The sequence below is a fragment of the Tamandua tetradactyla genome, chromosome 11 (genome assembly GCF_023851605.1).
Source record: "Tamandua tetradactyla isolate mTamTet1 chromosome 11, mTamTet1.pri, whole genome shotgun sequence".
Taxonomy (NCBI): Eukaryota; Metazoa; Chordata; class Mammalia; order Pilosa; family Myrmecophagidae; genus Tamandua; species Tamandua tetradactyla.
This window is the reverse complement of record NC_135337.1, coordinates 76,961,318-76,982,861: the sequence shown is the minus strand read 5'-3', so window position 1 is coordinate 76,982,861 and position 21,544 is coordinate 76,961,318. Positions and strand designations below refer to the sequence as shown.

General features: G+C 50.9%; 1 protein-coding gene and 1 pseudogene across 1 annotated transcript in view; both read left to right on the top strand.

Annotated features, from left to right (window-relative positions):
• KDM4B (lysine demethylase 4B) overlaps window positions 1-7,144 on the top strand; it is a 172,884-nt gene extending 165,740 nt beyond the window's left edge. The window contains 2 exon segments of the mRNA XM_077121063.1: window positions 477-569; window positions 1,187-7,144. Of these exon segments, the coding sequence (XP_076977178.1) occupies window positions 477-569; window positions 1,187-1,417 (324 nt within the window). The 3' untranslated portion in view covers window positions 1,418-7,144.
• A 5,927-nt stretch (window positions 7,145-13,071) lies between these two features.
• LOC143649158 (zinc finger protein ZXDC pseudogene) lies at window positions 13,072-16,030 on the top strand (annotated as a pseudogene).
• Window positions 16,031-21,544: the final 5,514 nt, after the last annotated feature.

Here is a 21,544-nt window from a genome sequence, read left to right as displayed (position 1 = left end):
TAGGACATCTTTGATGACCTCTAAGTCACCTTGAGTTGTGATTCCTTGAAGCTTCGAGCACTGATCCTTTTTAATAACCTGCCATGTAGCTTTTCTGTTCTCACTAATTTGTACCAGAATGACAAGCTCTGAGAGAGAGGTTGGGAGTAAGGCCCAGCTCGGCCCCACCTCCTCACATCCCTGAGGAGACACAGGCACTGGGGCAAGGAGTGGGTTTTGGAGGCATGAGCACTTTGGTTTCCCTGCTGCCCTGAGCTGAGGGAGCAAGACCCGGAGCACTTTCCTGGGGTGTGGTGGGGGGCTGTGCATGGTGGGGGTCATACCCCCCTAACTGCATCTGCTGTCTCCCCTCCCATTTGTACCCTGTGGGAGTGGGGCAGGGGCGGGTGGACAGTGATTGCCTGGTGGGCGGGCTGGGACGGGAAGCCTGGCGTGGCCTGGGCTTTGGCCTCCTGAGGACAGCATCCCCTCTGCAGGTGGAGTTTGAGGACGGGTCCCAGCTGACGGTGAAGCGTGGCGACATTTACACCCTGGAGGAGGAGCTCCCTAAGAGAGTCAGGTCGCGGCTGGTGAGTTCCCCCTGGATTCCCTCTGTGTCCTGGCTGGGGGCGGGGCTCGGCCCCAGCCCCTCCCCCCGTCCAGCTGCCCCACCCCCCACCCCCAATCTCAGGTGCCTATTCAGGTGGCAGCAAGCCTGGAGGGGAGCTGTCCTTTCCCTTCCATGAGACTCTGGAGAGGAGGAGGAATGCATTGCAGAAGCCCTGTGAGCCCCCCAGCACTGGTGGCGCCCTGGCCTTAGCGAGCTCGGTGGCTGGTGCTCCCTTCTGGGGCAACAGTGGGCCCTGGAGGCTAGGACAGGGCGGCTGGCTTCTCCAGTGCCGCTGAGGACCCTTTCTTGAGCCGCAGCCCTGGGAGCACTGTCCACGCGGCCTGGGTGATGGGCTGCTCTTTGTGCCCCGCTGACCGTCCCACAACCTCTGCCCTGTACCCAGCCCAGAACGTTGGGGTGGCCCTTCCCAGGGAAGCCAGGGACTGGGTGCTATGGGGCTCCACCCCGCCTGCCGGGAGGAGGCAGAGCCCAGCCCGCGGCTGTGTCTGCTCACGGGGTGCCTTAGCTGAGGGTTGGCGGCCCCGGGGTTCCCCAACCTAGCCCCTCCCCGCTGATCCGCGCCCCGCTTTCCCACAGTCGGTCAGCACCGGGGCGCCACAGGAGAATGTGTTCCTGGGCGAGGAGGCAAAGGCGGCCAAGCGCCCGCGGGTGGGCACGCTGCGTGCAGCCCAGGACTTGGGGCGCGGCGCGGACCACGCGGCCTTCATGGAGAGCCTCCTGCAGGTCCCCGGCCGCCCCGGGCCCCGTCCCAGTGCGGCCCCCGGGCCTGAGGATGGTGGCCGCGGCCCCAGCGGCTGCTCGCTGTGAATCCCGCCTCGCCTTGCCCGTCCTTGACGCGTGGAGTCCCGGACTCGGAGCAGGGCCCCAGGCAGGGCCGTGGGGCAGGCCGCCCGCCCAGCTCCTCCGATTTTTAGACCATGTAAAGCTCTCTCCTGGAGAAGGTGCTACTGCATTGCCTACTGAGCAACCTTTGGGATTGTGACTTCTGTACATAAAAAATCACCTTTGTGAAGTTCTTTCTATAAATACATATTGTTAAAAAAAAAAAAAAAAGCAAGAAAAAAAGGAAAACAAAAGGAAAAAGTCCCCAAAGTTGTTTTCTAGATTTGTGGCTTTAAAAATATACATACACATGACACACACACCCACACACTGAAATGTTCTCAGAACCGAGATACACTAAGGGAGATAAAAGCATCTCGCTGTTTCTGATTGTTTTTGTTTTGAAATACTGTTTGCATACTGGGCGGGCAGGGAAGGGTGTGGAAGCTGGGCGCCTCGGCAGCTGGAGGTGATGCTGCAGCGGTAGCAAGACCCAGCGCTTCCCCGCAGGAGGCCGGGCAGGATACCCCAGTTCTAGGGTGAGCAGCCCCATCGCCCAGGCACAGTCAGGCTTTGTTTTTGCCTGGGCTTTTGGAAAGTCCAGGGCCTGTCCCCTCCTGCACCCAAGGGCAAGAGGCCAGCAGCTCCCTTGGTGGCCGGGGCCGGCAGGAGCCTCCACCCTGGCAGCTTGTCCCCTGGCCAGTTCCGGCTTTGCTGCTTCCCCTGGTGAGACTCAATCCCCAGTGGGAACCGCAGGCCTGGGCGGGGTTCCTGCTGCACGAGGGGCCCCAGCACCCATGAGGCTGCCCACTGACAAGCGGGGCCCAGCCAGCCCCTTTGGGGGTCCGTGCTTGGACATGGCCTGGCCTCTACTGGTCGGTCCCGGTGTGTCGGGGGGCTGTCATATACCCCCCAGGCTGGCCCCCACTTCCCGCGGCACAAGTCCCGTACATGTCTGTGTGTCTGAGAGGAAGAGGAGGTCACTGCTTGCAGCTGGAAGGAAGCCGTCTCCTGAAGGAGGTGCAGCTTGAATATATGAGGGAGGAGAAGGAGACTTGATGGTCTGGTGGGGGGCAGGCGGGAGGCATGCCCAGGTCAGCAACCCCCGCCTGCGGCCCTTCCCCAGGGAGCAACTGAAAGGACGGTGTACTTACATAAAAAATTGAAAAGAATCTTCTCACTGTTGCTAGGCCAGAGAGAACTATTTAAGAAAAATGGGTGAATGTAAGCCAGTGGCGGCGCGGGCCTGTCCTTGGTGGGGGGCGGGGGGGGGCAGCGATGCACGGATATGGGTGGGGGCGGGAGGTTTTCGGGGGTCAGCTGAATGTGGGGGCCTCCCTCTGCATGCCCAGCCCCGCCCATGGGCCGATCCTGTGTTCATATGTAGTTTGAAAATGCTATTTATATTGTAAAGAGAAGGAGCCCCTTGTGGAGGCCCGGGGGCTTCTCCCTGGACTGCCCCTTCCCGCGTGGGCTCCAGTGGGGCTGTGCTCTTGGGCCACCGAGCAGCAAGCGGGAAAGGCACCTTTTCCCCAGAAAATGGATCTGTGTCTTACTATGTGCAAAAGAAAGAAAAGAAGAGTCCACCCTGATCCCTCCTTCCCCGAGATTAAGGATGCAATGTATTTTTTGCCTAATTTCCCTGCCTCTAGGTTCCTAATGAATTAAAGGCTCTTAAGCACTGCGGAGTCACAGCCCCGGTGTGGTCGGAAGTGTCTTCATTTCGGAGCCGGGAGTAGAGACGGGTCTATTTGCCGCCAGGGGGAGTGGGTGAAGAACAGGGTGGGGGGAACTTGCATTTCCTTGTCAGGGCTGGACAGAGGCTGGGGCCTCCTGGGGAGCTTTGCTGCAGAGCTGTGTCTGCAGGCTGTGTCCACTTCAGGGCTAGAGGTGGCCAGGCCCCGGCCCATGGTGTGGCAAGGTCCCCAAGGCCCTGGAAGGGGCGCCGAAGCAGCACGTCCCCTCTGGCAGCACGTCCCCTCTGCCACAGCCTGGAGGCCTTATCCTTGGCCAGGGACCAGCAGCAGCCCTCTCCCACTCGCCCCAGCCCTGAGCCCGTTCCTCATCTGGGCTGGGGAGTGTCATGTGAGGTGGACTTCCTGGCCCCAGGATCAGGCTGGGACCAGGGACCATTCAGCACATGTCCCCTGCTCAGCAACGACCAGGGGTACGTGCTGTGTGCCAGGTCCTGTGGCCCCCACCCTAGGGAGTAGAGGAGGGCCAGAGAATAATTGAAAGTGCACAGAGAGTGCTGAGCAGGGGTGTGGTTGCAGGCTTTTTTATTTTTTGTTTTTTTGTTTTTTTGCATGGGCAAGCTCCGGGAAACAATCCAGGTCTCCAGCAAGGTAGGCGAGAACTCTGCCACTGAGCCACCGTGGCCTTCCCAGTGGTTGCAATTCTAATCTGGGTGGTCACGGCAGGCCTTTCTAGGGAGGTGATAATTTGCACAAAGACCTGAAGGAGGCGAGAGCATGAGCCACAGGGACCGTGTGGAGAGAAGAGAGTTCCAGGCAGAAAGAATAACCCATGCAAAGGCCCTGGGGCAGGACTGGGCCTGCCGTGTTGGAGGAACTGTGGCTGGAACAGAGGTGGAGAACAGAATGAGGTGAGGACAAGGAGGGAACCGGGCAGGTCGTGCAGGGCCTGGGGAGACCTAGGGAGGACTTGGGTATTTACTCTGAGGGAAGGTGGGAGCCATGGAGAGCTGTGGGCAGAGGAGGGACGGGCCCTCGCTCAGGGGCTCCCAGGTACCTCCCTCCTGGCTGCTGTGGGAAGGACAAACCAGAGTGGAGTGGCAAGGGTGGGAGCTGGGGGGCCAGGGCTGGTCTAGATGTGGTAAGATATGGGCCGACTTGGGGTGAAGTCGAAGGCAGAGCTGACGGGATTTGTTGACAGATTAGTTCAGAGCCCGAGCCAAGAGGAGGACGGGGACATGGAGGTCAGAGTCAAAGTTATTGCCTGAGCACCTGGGAAGACGGCGCCGCCAGAACTGGGTGGGCAAGCCAGGGGGAGTTGGGTCAGCAGCTCAGAACGCGGCACCACCCACCCATGCCCACCCACAAGAAGATGCCAAGGGACAGCCAGAGAGATGGTTTGGGGGCCAGGGGCGGGGCCCACTGGGGCTGGACACGGAGGAGCTGTCAGTGTAGAGCTGATGTATTTAAAGCTATGAGGAGGTCCAGGCCACAGTGGCTGAGTGAAGAAGGCAGAGAGCAGGGACCCAGGACTCAGCCCTGTGCAAAGACAGCGGGAGGGGGACTTGGGAGAATCCACAGAAGAGCTTGGGCAGGCCCCGCCAGGAGAGTGGGGTCCCACAGGGGCTCCTGGGGGGGGCAGCATATATTCCTGGATAGCGGGGGTGGGGGGCACGTTTATCTCTGTGCCTCGGAGTGTCCTCTGCAGAGAGGGACCCTTTGCTTTCCTCGCGGGGTGCTCGTGTCCTCACCTGGGCTTTCCTTGAATCCGGTGAGTCCCATGAAGGCAGGATCGTGGGCCCACGATGGTTTTAGTAGAAATTGAACTTCGTGCCCTGGTGCATCCATGTCCCTGGTGAGAGGCGCTGAGTGCCGCCAGCAGCTGCTTCCCAACAAAGATGATGTCTCTCTTCTCTCCCAGAGTCACAAAAGCTGCACACACACTCACACGCCCGGGTAAGGTGACCCTTGGTGGCTCTAACAAGCAGAGGCTGCGGCCTCCAAGCCTCCCAGGCCTGGCAGCCAGTCCTAGGGGTGCAGCCGCGGTCAGCAACACCATCCCCCTGGGGCACCAGCAGGTGGCTGATGTGGGCGCACCTTGTTCTCTGTAATGCCAAATAACGGCACCAATTTGGTACAGGCCATGTCCTGCGGCAGGGCCAGGACACCACTGGAGGAAGGGGTCACAGCCCCCACATGTTCATCCGTGCAGAGCTGATGCACGGAGCCAGGGGTGGGGGTGGGGCTTGTGTTTCGGCTCCACGGGCTTGTGTTTTGGCTCCAGCTCAGCACTGGCATTTCATTTATTCGGGCAGCAAGTAATTTCTGCACAACTGCCATGTCCGGGCCCTGGGGAGAGAACCGAGAAACAGACATGCATGGTCACTCCCCCCTTGGAGATCAAATCCAGGGGGGAAAGTGAATAACAACTACATAAAGGTTGATAAATGCAGCTTCCACAGGTTCCCCAAAACACAAGAATGGGGGCAGAGGTGGAGGGGTGGCAGCTTGGGATGAGGATCTGTTGAACAGGATGGCAAGGAGACTCTTCCAAGGAGGTGACATTTAAACAGATGCAGTCCCTTGAGGGACAAGGCATCAGACTCGGCTGTGGGTACGTCATGTTGAGTCATGTCCTTCTAGAGCAAGGGACAGCAGCCCACAGTCCACAGACAAAATCTGACCCACGGGCTGTGTTTGTAAATAAAGTTTTATTGGCACACGGGCTGCTCTCATTTGCTGGCGTATCATCGATGGTGGCTTTTGCACTACAGCAGCCGACCTGAGTTGTAACAGAGGCCCTGTGGGTTGCGAAACCAGAAATGTTTAGTACCTAGCCGTTTATGGGAGAAATTTGCTAATCGTTGACCTGGAGTGGGAGGTGGCAGCCTCCACACCTTCTCTGCCCCTATGACAAAATTGTTTTCCGGTGGAGTCATCACCACCTTGTCCAGACTTGCCTTGCCTCTCAAAGGCTCCTAGTTAGCCAGTTCACTGGCCTCTAGCACCAGCACCCAAAGGGCATGAAGGCAAGAGAAGCCTCTGCCAGGGAACTCTCTGTCCATCCGTTCCCCCATCCACCCATCCACTCATCCATCCATCCATCCACCCACCCACTCATCCATCCATCCATCCATCCGTCTCACCCATCCACCCATCCATCCACCCATCCATCCATCCATCCATCCATCCACCCATCTGTTCTAGTTTGCTAACTGCCAGAATGCAATATACCAGAAATAGAATGGCTTTTAAAAAGAGGAATTTAATAAGTTGCTGGTTTTACAGTTCTGAGGTGGAGAAAATGTCCCAATTAAAGCAAGTCTCTAGAAATGTCCAATCAAAGACATCCAGGGAAAGATACCTTGGTTCAAGAAGGCAGATGACATTCAGGGTCTCTCTTTCAAGTGAGAAGACACATGGTGAACACAGTCATGGTTTCTCTCTGATCTGGAAGGGCACATGGTGAACACAGCGTCATCTGCTAGCTTTCTCTCCTGGCTTCCTGTTTCGTGAAGCTCCCTGAGAGGCGTTTACCTTCTGCATCTCCAAAGCTCTGGCTCGTGGACTCGCTGCTTCATGGTGCTGCAGCATTCTCTGCTCTCTCTGAATTTCCTTCATCCTCCAAAATATTTCCTCTTTTATAGGACTCCAGAAACTTATCAAGATCCACCCACCCAAATGGGTGGAGACATGTTGCCACCTAAAACAGCTTAACAACCACTTTTGATTAAATCACATCTCCAGGGAGATAATCTGATGACAGTTTCAAACATACAGTAATAGGGATTATTCTGCCTTTATGAAATGGGGTTTTGATTAAAACGTGGCTTTTCCAGGGTCCATACATCCTTTCAAACCAGCACACCATCCACTCATCCATCCATCCCTCCATCTGTCCACTCATCCGCCCACCCCTCTCTCTATTGGGGTGGGAAGGCAGATTTGCCCTCCAGGCCTCAGAGCCACCTCCACTTATCCCACTACTTGCTCGGTATAGGGACCAAACACATGGTATCATCCTCCCCGCCCCCCCCCCCCCCATGGTTAGTGCCTCTCTCAGCCTCCTTGGGACAGATCAGGGCAGACCAGCAGACCTCGGCTTTCTCTCTTCTCTGCACTCTGTGATTCTGGCTCCACTCCCTTCGTCACGACTCAGGGCCTTTATGGCAGGGTTTTCAGCTTAGCTCCTGGCCCCACTACCCGGCACCCACCTCCGTCCTCTTTGTTGCCAGCCACCTGCCCTCTCCCCCCACACCAAGTGCTTTGCCTTCCAAACGCTCTGCCTTCCAAGTGCTCTCCTCCAGCCCTTCCCCAGCTCCCCCTCCCTGGTGAGACTGCTGGGGGCCTGGAATCAGGGCCCTGTAACCATCAAAGTGAGACGTCCCCCTCCCCCAATTCCAACCCCAGCCCCCCAAGGCCCCCCCAGGTCTCTAAAGCAGGTGCAGAGAGCCAGCTCTGCTCTGGGATGGGGACCATGCCTTGGAGTCCCAGTGCCTGCTCCAGGGAGTTTTATTTATGGATTAAATTTACTTAGCACTTTTGCTCCATTAATGGAGAAAATAAGAATTATTTGCTGCCACGGGCAGCCAGAGGGATGATACAGGGCAGCCGGTGGAGTCCCAAGGGCCAGGAAGACGGAGCATCTCAGGGCAGTGGGAGCCTCTGCAGCAAAACATCCATCCCTGCCTGAGATGCATCAACAGCTGCGGCGACGAGGACAAATGGTCCCTGTCCCTGGAGCTTCCAGAGGGTGGAAGAAGTGACACCGGAGCCAAGACTGCCTCCCCGCTCTCCCTCCCAGCAGCCCCTTTAAATATGAAACACGAGTGCAGATGCAGACACCAAGGTGAATTCTGAAAACACTTCGGTGGCACTGTTCCCTTCCAAGTGACCCTCTGGTCCCTGCACATTTATTACCCTGATGCCCCCCCTTGTCCCTATCACATTTTGGGGGACAGAGGCGGGAGAGAGGAAGGCAGCAGGGGAAAGCGTGGGCCTTCTCTGCATGCCCCACATGGTGTCTGAGCCTCAGCCCTGCTCAGGGACACCAAGGGGGTGTTGGCCCATGTGGGGGTGGTGCAATGTTGGGTGTCCAGCCTCTGGAAGTCCACGGTGAGCCCCCAGATGGGTCCTCAGACAAAAGGAGTAGAAACTCAAGCAGCAGGGAGCAGTGGGTCACGGGACTTGTGGGCTGTTGGCCCAGACCTGCCCCTGCCTGAAGCCACCCGTGGCTCCTCAGTGCCCTGGCCTGGCTTCCATCTCCTCTCCTGTCAGTGTGGCCAGCTGCACCCACACTCTGGGGACCTGCCTGCAGTGCTGCTGCCCCCTACTCTCCTTCCCCTCCCCAGGCCGTGGAACAAGGTGTGAGGGACGGGCTCAAAGGGGTTCCCAGTTAGCAGGATGCTCGGCTGAGTCTCTCCTCACCCACTCACCTCACCTGCTGGCTGAGGCTCAGCTGGGCCGGTTGTGCTGCAGGGCGGGGGCAGCGGGGAGCTCCTCCGGGAGGGTACGAATGTGGGGATCTGGGAACAGGCTCAGTCTCAGGACATTTGCATTCCGGAGCTGCATGGTTGTCCTGGTTGGTCAGCTCATTGCTAGCACGCCCCAAGGAGGGTTTCCCGGGAATATGGGAGAAACTGGGACCATGACCTGTTTGAGTTTCCCCATTGCTAAAACAAACACTGTGCAATGGGTTGGCTTCGCAACAGCTGTTTATTGGTTGCTGGTTTCAGAGGCTGGGAGGCTGGCTCCCTCCCTGCATGGTCTCTTCCCACTGGCCAGCAGTCTTTGGGGCTCCTTGGCTCTCCCATCACGTGACAATGCACATGGTGGCGTCTTCTCTGCTCTTCTGGGTTGCATTGGCTTCTGTCTTCTGGCCACTCTCATGGCACCACTGTCAGGTTTCCAGAAAGAAGATTAAGACTTGGCTTCATTCGGTCAGGCCACACCTTCACTGAAGTAACCTCCTCAGTAGCTTCACCCCCCAGGAAATGTGTGAAGATGCAGAGCTCGTTTCTCTGAAAGCTTCCACATTCTTCCATGGCTCCTTCCTCCTTGGAATTTTTTTTTTTACTCTGTTTTTAAATATATAATATAACATATATACAAAGCAAAGAAAGAAAAAAGCAATAGTTTTCAAAGCACTGTTCAACAAGCAGTTACAGGACAGATCCCAGAGTTTGTCATGGGCTACCATCCCACCATCTCAGATTTTTCCTTCTAGCTGCTCCAGAACATTGGAGATTAGAAGGAATAAATATTTTTTAATCATCACAGTCAACTTTTTTTCCTTTTTATGAAAAATAACATATATACCAAAAAGCAATAAATTTCAAGGAGCATCGCAACAATTAGTTGTAGAACAGATTTCAGAGTTTGAAATGGGTTACATTTCCACGGTTTTAGGTTTTTACTTCTAGCTGCTCTAAGATACTGGAGACTAAAAGAAATATCAATATAATGTTTCAGCAATCATACTCATTTTTTAAACCCTACCTTCTCTGTATAACTCCACTGTCACCTTTAATCTTTCTCCTACTCTTTAGGGATATTTGGACTATGACCATTCTAACTTTTTCTTATTGGAAGGGTCTGTCACTAATATGGGGTAGGGAGATGGAATTGTCTGATGTTCTGGAAAGGCTGGGCTAGGTTTCAGGACTTCTCTGGACCAGTGATCCATCTGGAGGTTGTAGGTTTCTGGAAAGTTACTCTAGTGCCTGGAACCCTTGTGGAATCTTATATATTGCCCTAGGTGTTCTTTAGGATTGGCTGAAATAGTTTTGGTTGGGGTCTTCCTTGGAATTTGAGACATAATTTTGATGGAAGCCTTGCGACCGCCTCTGTCCCCTCCCACCTCCTTCTGGACATCTGTGTAGTTTCCTGTGGTTGCCATAACAAATACCACAAAACAGGTGGCTTCCGACAACGCAAATGTATTGTCTCCTGGCACTGGGGGCCAGAAGTCTGAGGTCAAGGTGTCAGCAGGGCCATGCTTCCTCCAGAGCCTCTAGGGCAGAAACTTCCTTGCCTCTTGCAGTTTCTGGTGGCCCAGCATTCCTTCACTTGTGGATGCATCGCTCCAGCCTCTGCTTCCACCTTCACGTGGACATGAATGGATATTGTTAGGCTGAAAACAAAAATATCTATACATGAACACTGTACTGTAGTGAGAAAAGCTGGTTCTCACAGGTTAGCAATTTTGTAACTGCCTTCTGTGAATGCTGAGGCTTAATAAATGAGTGAATAAATTGTAGATAATGGGAGTTCGGTTTCTTCCTGTCAGGGAATGAAGTTACAAATAAGTAAAGGGTGGGAGGAGGGGGCTAGAATGAACCTAGAGCTGTGTTGGGATCAGAAACACTGTATTAATTCATGTTTTTTAATATGCATAGATCATAGATAGACAACAGATGAATAAATAGATGATCAATGGATAGATGGATGGATGGATAGAGATGAAGGTGGATGGATGGATGGGTGGGTGGATGGATGGATGGATGGATGGATGGATGGATGGTAGGTGGATGGGTGGATAGATGGGTGGGTGGATGGATGGGTGGATGGATGTGTGGGTGGATGGGTGGATGGATGGATGGATGGATGGGTGGATGAGTGGATGGGTGGGTTGATGGATGTGTGGGTGGATGGGTGGATGGATGGACAGATAGGTAGGTGGATGTATGTATGGATGGATAGGTGAGTGGATGGGTGAATGGATAGATGGATGGATGGACAGGTAGGTGGGTGGACGGGTGGATGTGTGGATGGGTAAATAGAGATAGATAAATATCAACATGTGTGTCTATGAATATAGTGATGCCCTAGTGGCAATGGGCACACCCAATACCAAGATCTTGGTTTCTAAATACCATTCTCTACAAAAAGAAACCAGGGCTCCTGAGAGAAAGAGCTGCTTTTAGGTCTAGGGCAGAGAAAACATAAGAGAGACCTGGATCATCTTGTGGTGCCAGAAAGTAATGAAATGCTCACAGAAAAACAAATAAAACTGATAGGACCAATACTGAAGCCACTCCCAATGGCCAAAGCTGGAACAATCCAACAAAATAAATGGTGGTTTTGGATTGTAATTTTTTTTTTTTTTGTATGCCGTATGTCAGGGTCACATTTCATTATTTTTTCCATGTGATTATTCCATTACTGCAGCACCATTTGTTGAATTTTTGTTTGGTTGGTTAGTTTTTGTTTGTTTGTTTTCTGGGAAGTGCATGGACTGGGAATTGAACCAGGGTCTCCCGCATGGCAGGCAAAAATCCTACCACTAAACTACCCTTGCACCCCCGGCTTAATCATGTATAGAATAAAATAAATAGCCAAGCTGCTATGCACAAGTAAATGAGGGAGGAGGGACGCTCTTTCTTAGAGAAGAATTCCAGTTAATAAGTGTAGATAGTAAGAGAGGAAGGAGAATGTCCTATTTACATTCAGTCACTCAGCAAACACTGATTGACAGCTGGTGCTGTTGTGGAAGCTTAGGACACAACAGGGAGAAAACTGACCAAAAATTCCCCATCCAAGGGGGTTCACATCCTCCCAGGGGAAACAGACAGGGTAGAAACCAAAGTATGGAGCAAGTTAGAATGTGGTCATAGCAATGTGAAAAAAGAAAAAGTAAGGGGCGTTGGAGGCTGGGGTTAAGAGTACAATTTTATATAGGATGGTGGGGGTCTTACTGAGAAGGTGACATTTGAACAGTGACCTGAAGGAATTGAGGGAGTAGGTCAGGTGTACCTCTGCATAGAAAGTTCCAGGTAGAGGGAGCAGCCAGTGCAAAGGCCCTGAGGTAGGACTGTGTCTGGTATGTTGGAGGAAGAGGAAGGAGGCCCGTGTGGCTGGAGCAGGAGGAGTGAGGAGGGGAGAGTGGGAGGCGGGGGGGGGGGGGGGCCGGGAGGGGACCGGGCAGGATGTGCAGGGCCTGGTGAGCTGCAGGGAGGACGTGGGCTTTTACCTGGAGAGAGATGGGAGCCATGGAAGGCTGTGGGCAGAGGGGGGAGATGACCTGAGTCAGTGTTCACAGGCGCCCCCTGGCTGCAGCCAGGGGAGCAGCGTGATAGAATATGGGGAGTGGGGGACATGAGGGTGGAAGCCAGGAACCAGGATGGGGCAGAGAAGGGAAGGAGAAGGGTGAAACCAATGAAGGAGATAGAAAAGAAGCTAGGAGGGAGGAGGAGAAATCCAAGCCATGACAGGATTGCCCACGTGGTTCACATTTGCTGAGAGATCAAAAGGACAAAGGAGCAAGAAGGGACCTATGGACTTGGCAGCATGGAAGTCACCACTGACCCCAGCAGGGGCAGTTTGGGTGGGGAGCTGGGGGCATGAATGCCTGGTTGAAGGGGGAGGGCCATATTTTTTATACACAGAGCTGCCTTGTTTCATTAAAAGTAATCTCCCATTGCATGCACAGACTGTGCTTTTTTAAAGGAATCCCCTATTGCTGGACACTGCGGTTACTTCCACCGTTTCCCAGCTATAAACAAAACTACAGTGAAGTCAGCTTCTTTGCTCACACAGCTGCATGTCCTCTAGAATAAATTTCTAAAAGAGGAATCGTAGGGTACAAGCATCTGTAATTTTTATTTTCATCCAAGCAGCCAGTTCACCCCCAAAATAGCTTGTGCCTCCCCCAGTGCCCGTTACCTCACATTCTCCCTGATTTGGGCTGTTACCCAACTATGTGATCTTCATCTATTTAGTAGGTGGAAATAGTTACCTGGTCATGGTTTAAATACTCATTTCTTTTCTAATGTGTGAGATTGCCGGAACTGCCTTTGAAATATATTATTTAAAATATTCCATGATGGCCATTTTCCATCACTGAATGGGCTGATGTGATGTTTACACTTTCGCTGTGTTTTATCATCCAGCTCAGTGTCAGTGGCTGAGCCCCGGGCCAGAGAAAATTAAACATAGAATTACCAGATGACCCAGGCTACTCCTTCTCTTACATTTGATCTCTGCCACATTAGGAAAAACAAACCCATCATTTCTGAGTATCGAAAGCAGTGGCAAGTGGCTGGTGGCTCGCTGGCAGCTGAAACTGAGACCCAGGAATTGCGGAGACACGTCTCACCAAAAATTCTTCCTGTGTCCCCCGGGCGCCGTCGGCTGCTGCTGCTACGGGGCGCCGAAGATGGCGGGTCCGGGCCGCGGCGCAAGGAGGCCCTGGCGGCCCCCGAACTGGGCCCGCCGCCCGTGGAGGACGGCGGCGCCGGCGACTCCTTCGTGGTGCTCCAGGAAGTAGCGCGCGGCGCCCCCAGCGAGGCCCCCGGGCGGCGGGAGGCCGAGCCCGGTCCTGGGCCGGCGCGGGGCGGGCGCACTGGGAGTCCCGCGGGTCGCCCTGGGCCCCGAGCGCGGGCCCAGGCGGGCTGGGCTACCGCTGTCCCGAGCCGCAGTGCGCGCAGACCTTCGCCAAGAAGCACCAACTCAAGGTGCACCTGCTGACGCACGGCGGCAGCCAGGGTCGGCGGCCCTTTAAGTGCCCCCTGGACGGCTGCGGCTGGGCCTTCACCACCACAAGCTCAAGAGGCACCTGCAGTCGCACGACAAGCTGCGGCCCTTCAGCTGCCCCGTGGGCGGCTGCGGCAAGTTTACCACCGTCTACAATCTCAAGGCGCATATGAAGGGCCACGAACAGAACCTGTTCAAGTGCGAGGTGTGCGCGGAGCGCTTCCCCACGCACGCCAAGCTCAGTTCCCATCAGCGCAGCCACTTCGAGCCCGAAAGGCCTTACAAGTGTGATTTTCCTGGTTGCGAGAAGACATTTATCACAGTGAGTGCTCTGTTTTCCCATAATCGAGCTCATTTCAGGGAACAAGAACTCTTTTCTTGCTCCTTTCCTGGATGCAGCAAACAATAGGACAAAGCCTGCCTACTGAAGATTCACCTGAGAAGTCATACAGGTGAAAGACCTTTTACTTGTGACTCTGACAGCTGTGGCTGGACCTTCACCAGCATGTCCAAACTCTTAAGGCACAAGAGGAAACATGATGATGACCGGAGATTCACCTGCTCTGTGGAAGGTTGTGGGAAATCATTCACTAGAGCAGAGCATTTGAAAGGCCACAGCATCACCCACCTGGGCACAAAATCATTCGAGTGTCCTGTGGAAGGATGCTGTGCTAGATTCTCCGCTCGTAGTAGTCTGTACATTCACTCTAAGAAACACCTTCATGATGTGGATGCTACGAAGAGCCGTTGCCCTGTCTCCAGCTGTAACAGACTCTTCACATCCAAGCACAGCATGAAGACTCACGTGGTCAAGCAGCACAACCTGCGCCAAGATCTTCTAACACAGCTAGAAGCTACAAGCTCTCTTACGCCCAGCAGTGAACTTACCAGCCCAGGGCAAAGTGAGCTCAATAACATAGACCTAGTATCTCTCTTTTCTCACGCATCCGGTAATAGTAGTAGTTCGGCAGGTGCATCAGACATGGCATTGGTGAACTCTGGAATCCTGACTATTGATGTAACTTCTGTGAACTCTTCTCTGGGAGGGAGTGTCCCTGTTAATAGTAACTCTTTGGGGCAGATGGACCCACTGGTGTTGGTCGCCAACAGTGACCTTCCTCCAAGTCTGGATAGCCCCCTTGTTCTTGGGACAACGGCTGCGGTTCTTCAGCAGAACAACTTAAATATCGATGATGTGCAGACTGTAAGTGCAGAAGCATTAGGTTGTCTGGTATCTCTACTGGCAAAGAACTTGAGTCAAGATCCACAGGCTTTGACTTCTGGCAGTAATTTAGCATTGAACCTAAGCACACTGACCCCTTCAAGCAGCCCCCGTGGAAACAGCAATGTCCCAGAACTGCTGACTCCAGTCAAAGTGGAACAGAACTTGACTCCTGGCTCCGATGTTGGGCAGCAGGAAGGAAACAAAGTGGTGACCCAGTTTGTGTTCTCCAGTCTAGCAGAAAACTACAATACTCAGAAAGATACAGATCTCAGTACAGTGACCGGCAACCTCTATTTGCTTTGTGACCTTGGGCATCCTCGCTTCTCTGAGTACAAATGGTGTTTGGTGAATGGGTTACAGGAAAGTGGGGGCTCAGCAAGAACTGATTACCGAGCCATTCAACTAGTCAAGGAAAAAAAGCAGAAAGGAACTGAGAACAATTCAGGATCCTCAGGGTCTACTCAGAGAAAAATAAAAGGTGGCAAAGTCAGCCCTCCTCACTTCCATGCAAGCCAGAGCCGTTGGTTGTGTGGGAATCTTGTGGTGCCCAGCGGAAGCCTGCCAGTCCCAGATCCAGCAGCCGGGGCACAGTGTGTTCACATCCAGTTCCTGCAGGACGATCCCTCTGGTGAAGGAGTCTTGCTGTTTGCAGCCAGTTCATCGCCTTCCACAGTCCATCCCTTCTTCACCGTTGACGTGCCCGTCTACACCCTCCAGGTCTGGATGCCTCACAGCTCTTTATTTTTATTATTAAAACTATGAAGCTTCGCAGCTTTATGAGGGCTTTGACTATAGGAGGTTAGTTCCCGAGGTAGACCTCACTGTGAGACTTGAGTGGTTTCCATGGATATTTGGTGCTTTAGGAAAAAAGGTGGGTAGATGACAATGGTCTAGCTCAGATTTGCTTGTGGCGTAGCTCATACTTGGCAACAAGGAAAATCTCATATAATCTTGGACTAGTTTTACTTCAAAATTCTACATACTTTCTCCTTTGGGAAGTAGGTAGGCCAATTTTTAATTTACTTGTTTGCTTAAGTGGTTAATAAGAACAGGTGGCAGTGGGTAATTCAGATCTCGATATAAAATAATAGAAGTATGTAGCTTAACTAATGTCTAGCAATATGGTTTACATAGATATACATTAATCTATGTTATTTAATAAATGCATTATTAAATCCACACCGTCATTTTAGTTCTGTCACATTCAAATTGGGCAATTTAGTGTTTTTCTTAACATCAAAGTAAGAATGTTTGTGTTTGTGTATTAGTATGTTGACTTAAAAAAAAAAAAGTAACTATCGAATAGGGGGTTGGGAAGAGGCAGAGAAGTGGGTGCTCAGACTGTATGGGGCCAGCAACGTCTGTTCCACTTTGGCAAGACTCTATTGCTAAGAAATGAAGTGGTGTGCATACGGCCAAAGGAGGCTCAGTGCAGCGTCAAGTCTGATGGTGAAAAGTAGAGACTCATCTTCTGATAAGAGAAGACGGATTCGCTGAGTTACATGTAGCCATGAGGTTGGCATCCTGTTTGGCCACTAGAAATGATGTAGATAAAAACCTCATAACTTGAAAAGCTGTTTACTACATATGAAGCAGGAAAAAAGTGTGACGAAATAAAGAAGCATCTTAGTTTTTTGCAAAAAGAAAAAAAAAAAATTCTTCCTGTGGTTCTCCTTCTCCAGGTTGGAAAGTTGGACCTTCCCACTTGAGGAGGCAGCCAACAGACCCCTCCCCTTGACTTTGTGTTCATTTGGCAAAGAACCACACATTTGCGTCTGCTGAAGCCTTCAGATGTTGTTTCAGAATATGTCTCCTAAAGACACGTCAGTTCCTTTCACCAACACGAGAAGAAACGCATACATCAGCAAAGGTTCAGATTCTTGGTGATGGAACCATTTGTGCAAAAGCTCCGTTTTCTTAAGAAACCTCCATTTGCCCTCAGGGTGAGGAATGCCAGTCCTGAAGTGATGGCTTCAAGTTGTTCAAGCGATTGGACATACCCCAGGTCACTCCCACAAGCAGCTGAATGGGCTTAGGGGGCGTTATCAAAGTCACCAAGCAATGTCACCATGAAACTCGTGTTTTAAAAACTCGTGTCTCCGGCGATGCAACGGTGGCTCCGTGGCAGAATTCTCGCCTGCCATGCCGGAGACCTGGGTTCTATTCCCAGTGCCTGCCCATGCTACAAAAAGAAATAATTCAAACAAACAAACAGAAAAACCTCATGTCTCATGCAAGTGGAAAATAGGTGGGCAGTTCCTCAGAAAATTAAACATAGAATTACCAAATGCCCCGGCAATCCCGCTGCTAGGTACGGAGCCAAGAGAATTGAAAGCAGGGACTCGGACAGATGTTTACCCATCTGTCTGTGGACTAATGATTGGATACACAAAATATGGTTCCTCCAGACAATGGAATATCATTCAGCTGTTAAAAGAAGTGACGTGGTGGTATGACAACGTGGCTGAAACTTGAGGATGCTGTGTACAGTGAAAGAAGCCAGACCCAAAAGGATAAATATGGAGTGATCAAGCAAACTTATCGAGGCAGAAAGCAGAATAGCAGTTACCAGGGGTGGCGGGAATGGGGAATGAGAAGTTATTGCTAAATGAGTGTGAGTTTTGGTTTAGGATGGTGAAAATAGTCTGGAAATAGTGGTGAAAGTTCCACAGTCTTGTCCATATGCTTAATGTCAAAGGATTGCCTGCTGAAAATGGTTAACATGATTTTTAGGTTATGTGTATTTTGCCACAGTTAAAGAGAAGTGAATTAAAACAAACATGAAAAATAAAAAACAGGCAACCAGCCTATGGACCGTAGTTTGCCTATCTGAAGTTTTAAAATATTGCATTCAAATAGTATTTATCTTGAAAAAATTTAAATGAATTAATTAAAAAAATAATTTGTGTGAGTTCCTTTCCCAGGACCATCAGCATCCTTTGCTGGGCACGAGACAAAATCTGGTCCCCACTCCCCAGATTTTCCCACAGCTGAAGAGGTAGACATGAGGGAGCCATTTCATCATTTTTATTTCCTTCATTGCTGGGGCCAGATGTGGAGGCAAATAGCTGGCACTGCCTGTTCTTGGTGATTAAACTATATACATCCTGGAGTTCACTAGTGACCTTATTTTGGGGTAGCAACTGCCTCTCCTTGTTGTCCCCAAAGCAGGGGTCCCCTCAGTATTAGCCTTCCCTAGGCTCCACTGTGATTCACAGAACAATGCTTAACTAGAAGACCATCTTCCTTTGTAGAGAGAGTTCTCCCTAGTTAAATAGTGCAGGTGCTGTTGGCAGAGAAGCCCAACAAATGACCCCAATTCCTTCTTCCTTCTCCCCTTCTCCCCCTCTCTTATAGCTATGTGTAGTTATGTGATAGGAATCTGGGCAATAAGACAGGCTTATCCAGGCAAGTTTTCTATTTCCTCATGAAAGGGACAGTCAGGGATGGTGCTGTTCCTTCCTTATTTCTCCCACCTGGAATGTGGATGTGATGGCTGGAGCCACAGCAGCTATTTTATACTCACAAGAGGAAAGTCATGAGAATTGCAAGGATAATGTCCCTGACATTGATTATTCATCCAATTGCCCGTGAAAATCCCTGATGTGCAGTGGTGTAAAAACTCCCACTATGGCCCATTTCAGGCTGCCAACATGGTATCACTGGATGTGGAATTGGAAAGAGCTATACAGTAGCACATCGTTGTATAATATTTTCACCAAACATTTATGATAAAGACATAAGTAACCTCAAGAGCATGGGTAATAGTAAAACAAGGTGAAATACTTAGCAAGTTCTGTTTCAAATTATTCATTGCCTTTGTTTTTTTAAGGAGCAGTTTTATTGAGATATATTCACATGCCATACAGTTTATCCAAAGTGTACAATCAATAGCTTTTAGTATCATCACAGGGTTGTGCATTCATCATCACAATATATTTTAGAACATTTTCATTACTCCAAAAAGAAAAACCCCATACTTCTTAGCAGTCACCTCTCAACCCCTCTATTCCTCCCCAGCCCCACCGAAGTATTAATCTAATTCTGTTGCTATACATCTATCTATATTTACTTTTTACATAAATGGAATCATACAATATGTAGTACCTTTTGTCTGGTTTCTTTTACTTAGCATAATGTAATTTTTAATCGTAAATTTTTTTAGAAAAATGAAACAATGCCCACCACCTCCCAATGAGGCTATCCCCCCAAAAGGGTTTTTGTTTGGCTTGAAGATGAAGCTATCCATGGGTCTGCATGGGATATGTGATGTATTAATTAAATTACTTTATAGACAGTGGTTTTTAAATATGTACATGTAACTTATAGTGTGATAGCTCTACATTATGGACACCTGCCTCTGTCTGGGTCAACCCAGCATGTTTGGCGTGGCAGCCTCTCTGTCCGTCCCAAGGGCCATTGGGCCACCAAACTGTTGCTTGAAATATTATTTCCAACATCCTCCCATCAATTTCCAAAATTCTCCTGCAAAGGGAGGGGAGGGAGGGAAATGGGGAGTCAGTGCTGAGTGGCTGTGCTGAGTTTCTCTTTGGGGTGAAGGGATAGGTTGAGTGACATCGCCCAACAAAAAACACACTCTTAATTTTAATCTTCATTTTGGTGGCCATGATCCCGTTTATAAGTAGCTTTTGAAGACATTATTTTTAGTTGAGGGGTAGCCCGACTGAATCAGGGTGACCTTAATTCTTATTAATGGAGGCCTTTATTTTATTTTTTTAAAACTTTTTATTGACAAGTCTTCACCCATATACGGTCCATATGTGATGTACAATCAGTGGCTCACGATAGCCTCACATCGTTGTGTATTCTTCACCATGATCATTTTTAGAACATTTGCATCACTGCAGAAAAAAAAAAGAAAAAAAAGAACTCATACACCCCATACCCCTCACCCTTCCTTCTCATTGCCCACTAGTATTTCATCTACCCAATTTGTTTTACCCCTTATTCCCCCTATTATTTATTCATTTTATCCATATTTTTCACTCATCTGTCCACACCCTGGATGAAAGGAGAATCAGACACAAGGTTTTTCACAATCACACAGTCATATTGTAAAAGTTGTATCATTATACAATCGTCTTTAGAGAAACGAGGCTTCTAGAACACAGCTCAACAGTTTCAGGTACTTGCCTCCAGCCACTCCAATGCCCCATAAACTAAAAAGGGATATCTATGCAATGTGTAAGAATAGCCTCCAGGATAACCTCTCGACTCTGAAATCTCTCAGCCACTGACATTTTATTTTGTCTCATTTCTCTCTTCCCCCTTTTGGTCGAGAAGGTTTTCTCGCAGGCTCTTAATGCCAGGTCCTGGCTCATCCCAGGCTTTTTGTCCCATGTTGCCAGGGAGATTTAAACCCCTGGGAGTCATGTCCCATGTAGGGGGGAGGGCAGTGAGTTCACCAGCTGAGTTGACTTAGAGAGAAAGGCCACTTCTGAGCAACAAAAGAGGTTCTCTGGGGGTGACTCTTAGGTATAATTGTAAGTAGGCTTAGCTTCTCCTTTGCAGGAATAAGTTTCATAAGGACAAGCCCCAAGGTCGACAGATCAGCCAATTGATCTAGCTGTCTCCACTGCTTGCGAGAATATCAGACATTCCCCAGGTGGGGAGGTTGACTATTTCCTCCTTTCTCCCAGTTCCCCAAGGGGACTTGGCAAATACTTTTTTATTCTCTGCCCCAATTACTCTGGGATGTATCGGGGCATCACACTAACTTGGACAAACCAACAAGATCTCATGCCCTATTCAAGATTAATGGAGGGCGTTATAAGCAGAAACATTTCAGACGGAGAGTTCAGAGAGAGGCAGGAGGAGAGCAAAGAGCTGGCCGGTGACGGAGGCAGAGGCAAAGCCAGGGAACCCAGGGACCATGACTTCAGGGCTGGAGTGACTCAGGCTCTGCGAGACAGTCCCACTCACGCCATGATTTGGGACCACTGGCCTCTGAAAACGAATCCGCGCTGTAAATGCCGCTCATCGCGTGGCGTTTCTCATGGCACCCCTGACTAACTCAGACGGGTGATGAGACGGACTTGGGAATGGATGGCAGTGACGGTGACACAAAATTGGGAATGCAATTAACACCACGAGGCTGCACTCACGAACGTGGATAAAATGGGAAATATTGCGATGTGAAAAGTTAATGAAAAAATTCACCCGAATTTTAATGACACCCAACACTTGGAACTGAGAAGTCAGTCTCCAGTGGTCACCCCTCGATGCTTTGGCCTGGGTGTCTAAGGTATTCCATCAGGTGATTCTACGAGCGTCCCAATCCCGGGGCGTTTCAGAACAGGGTCTCCCCTAAACAGTGCCATGGCTCAAAATAAAGATCCTGGGCTAGTGGCCAGATTTATCAGAGGTTCTGGAGGTGATTCTAGGATGATGCTATCTCTTTTGAACTTTCTACTTTCTTTTTGTGAGGGGGGAGGGGGGTGGCAAAGAAAGGTTGAGGCACTGCCGGCTTTGGGTGTTGTGGTAGTTATATTCAGTTGTCAACTTGGCCAGGTGAGAGAGCGCAATGTAGCACAGCCCAAGCAGCTCAGCATACCTCATCTCAGCACTCGCACCTCAGCCCAGGCCTTTGGAGATGCAGAAAGAAATCACCCCAGGGAACGTTGTTGGAACCTAGAGGCCTGGAGAGAAGGCCAGCAGAGACCATCCTGTGCCTTCTTCCCACGTAAGAAAGAACCTCAG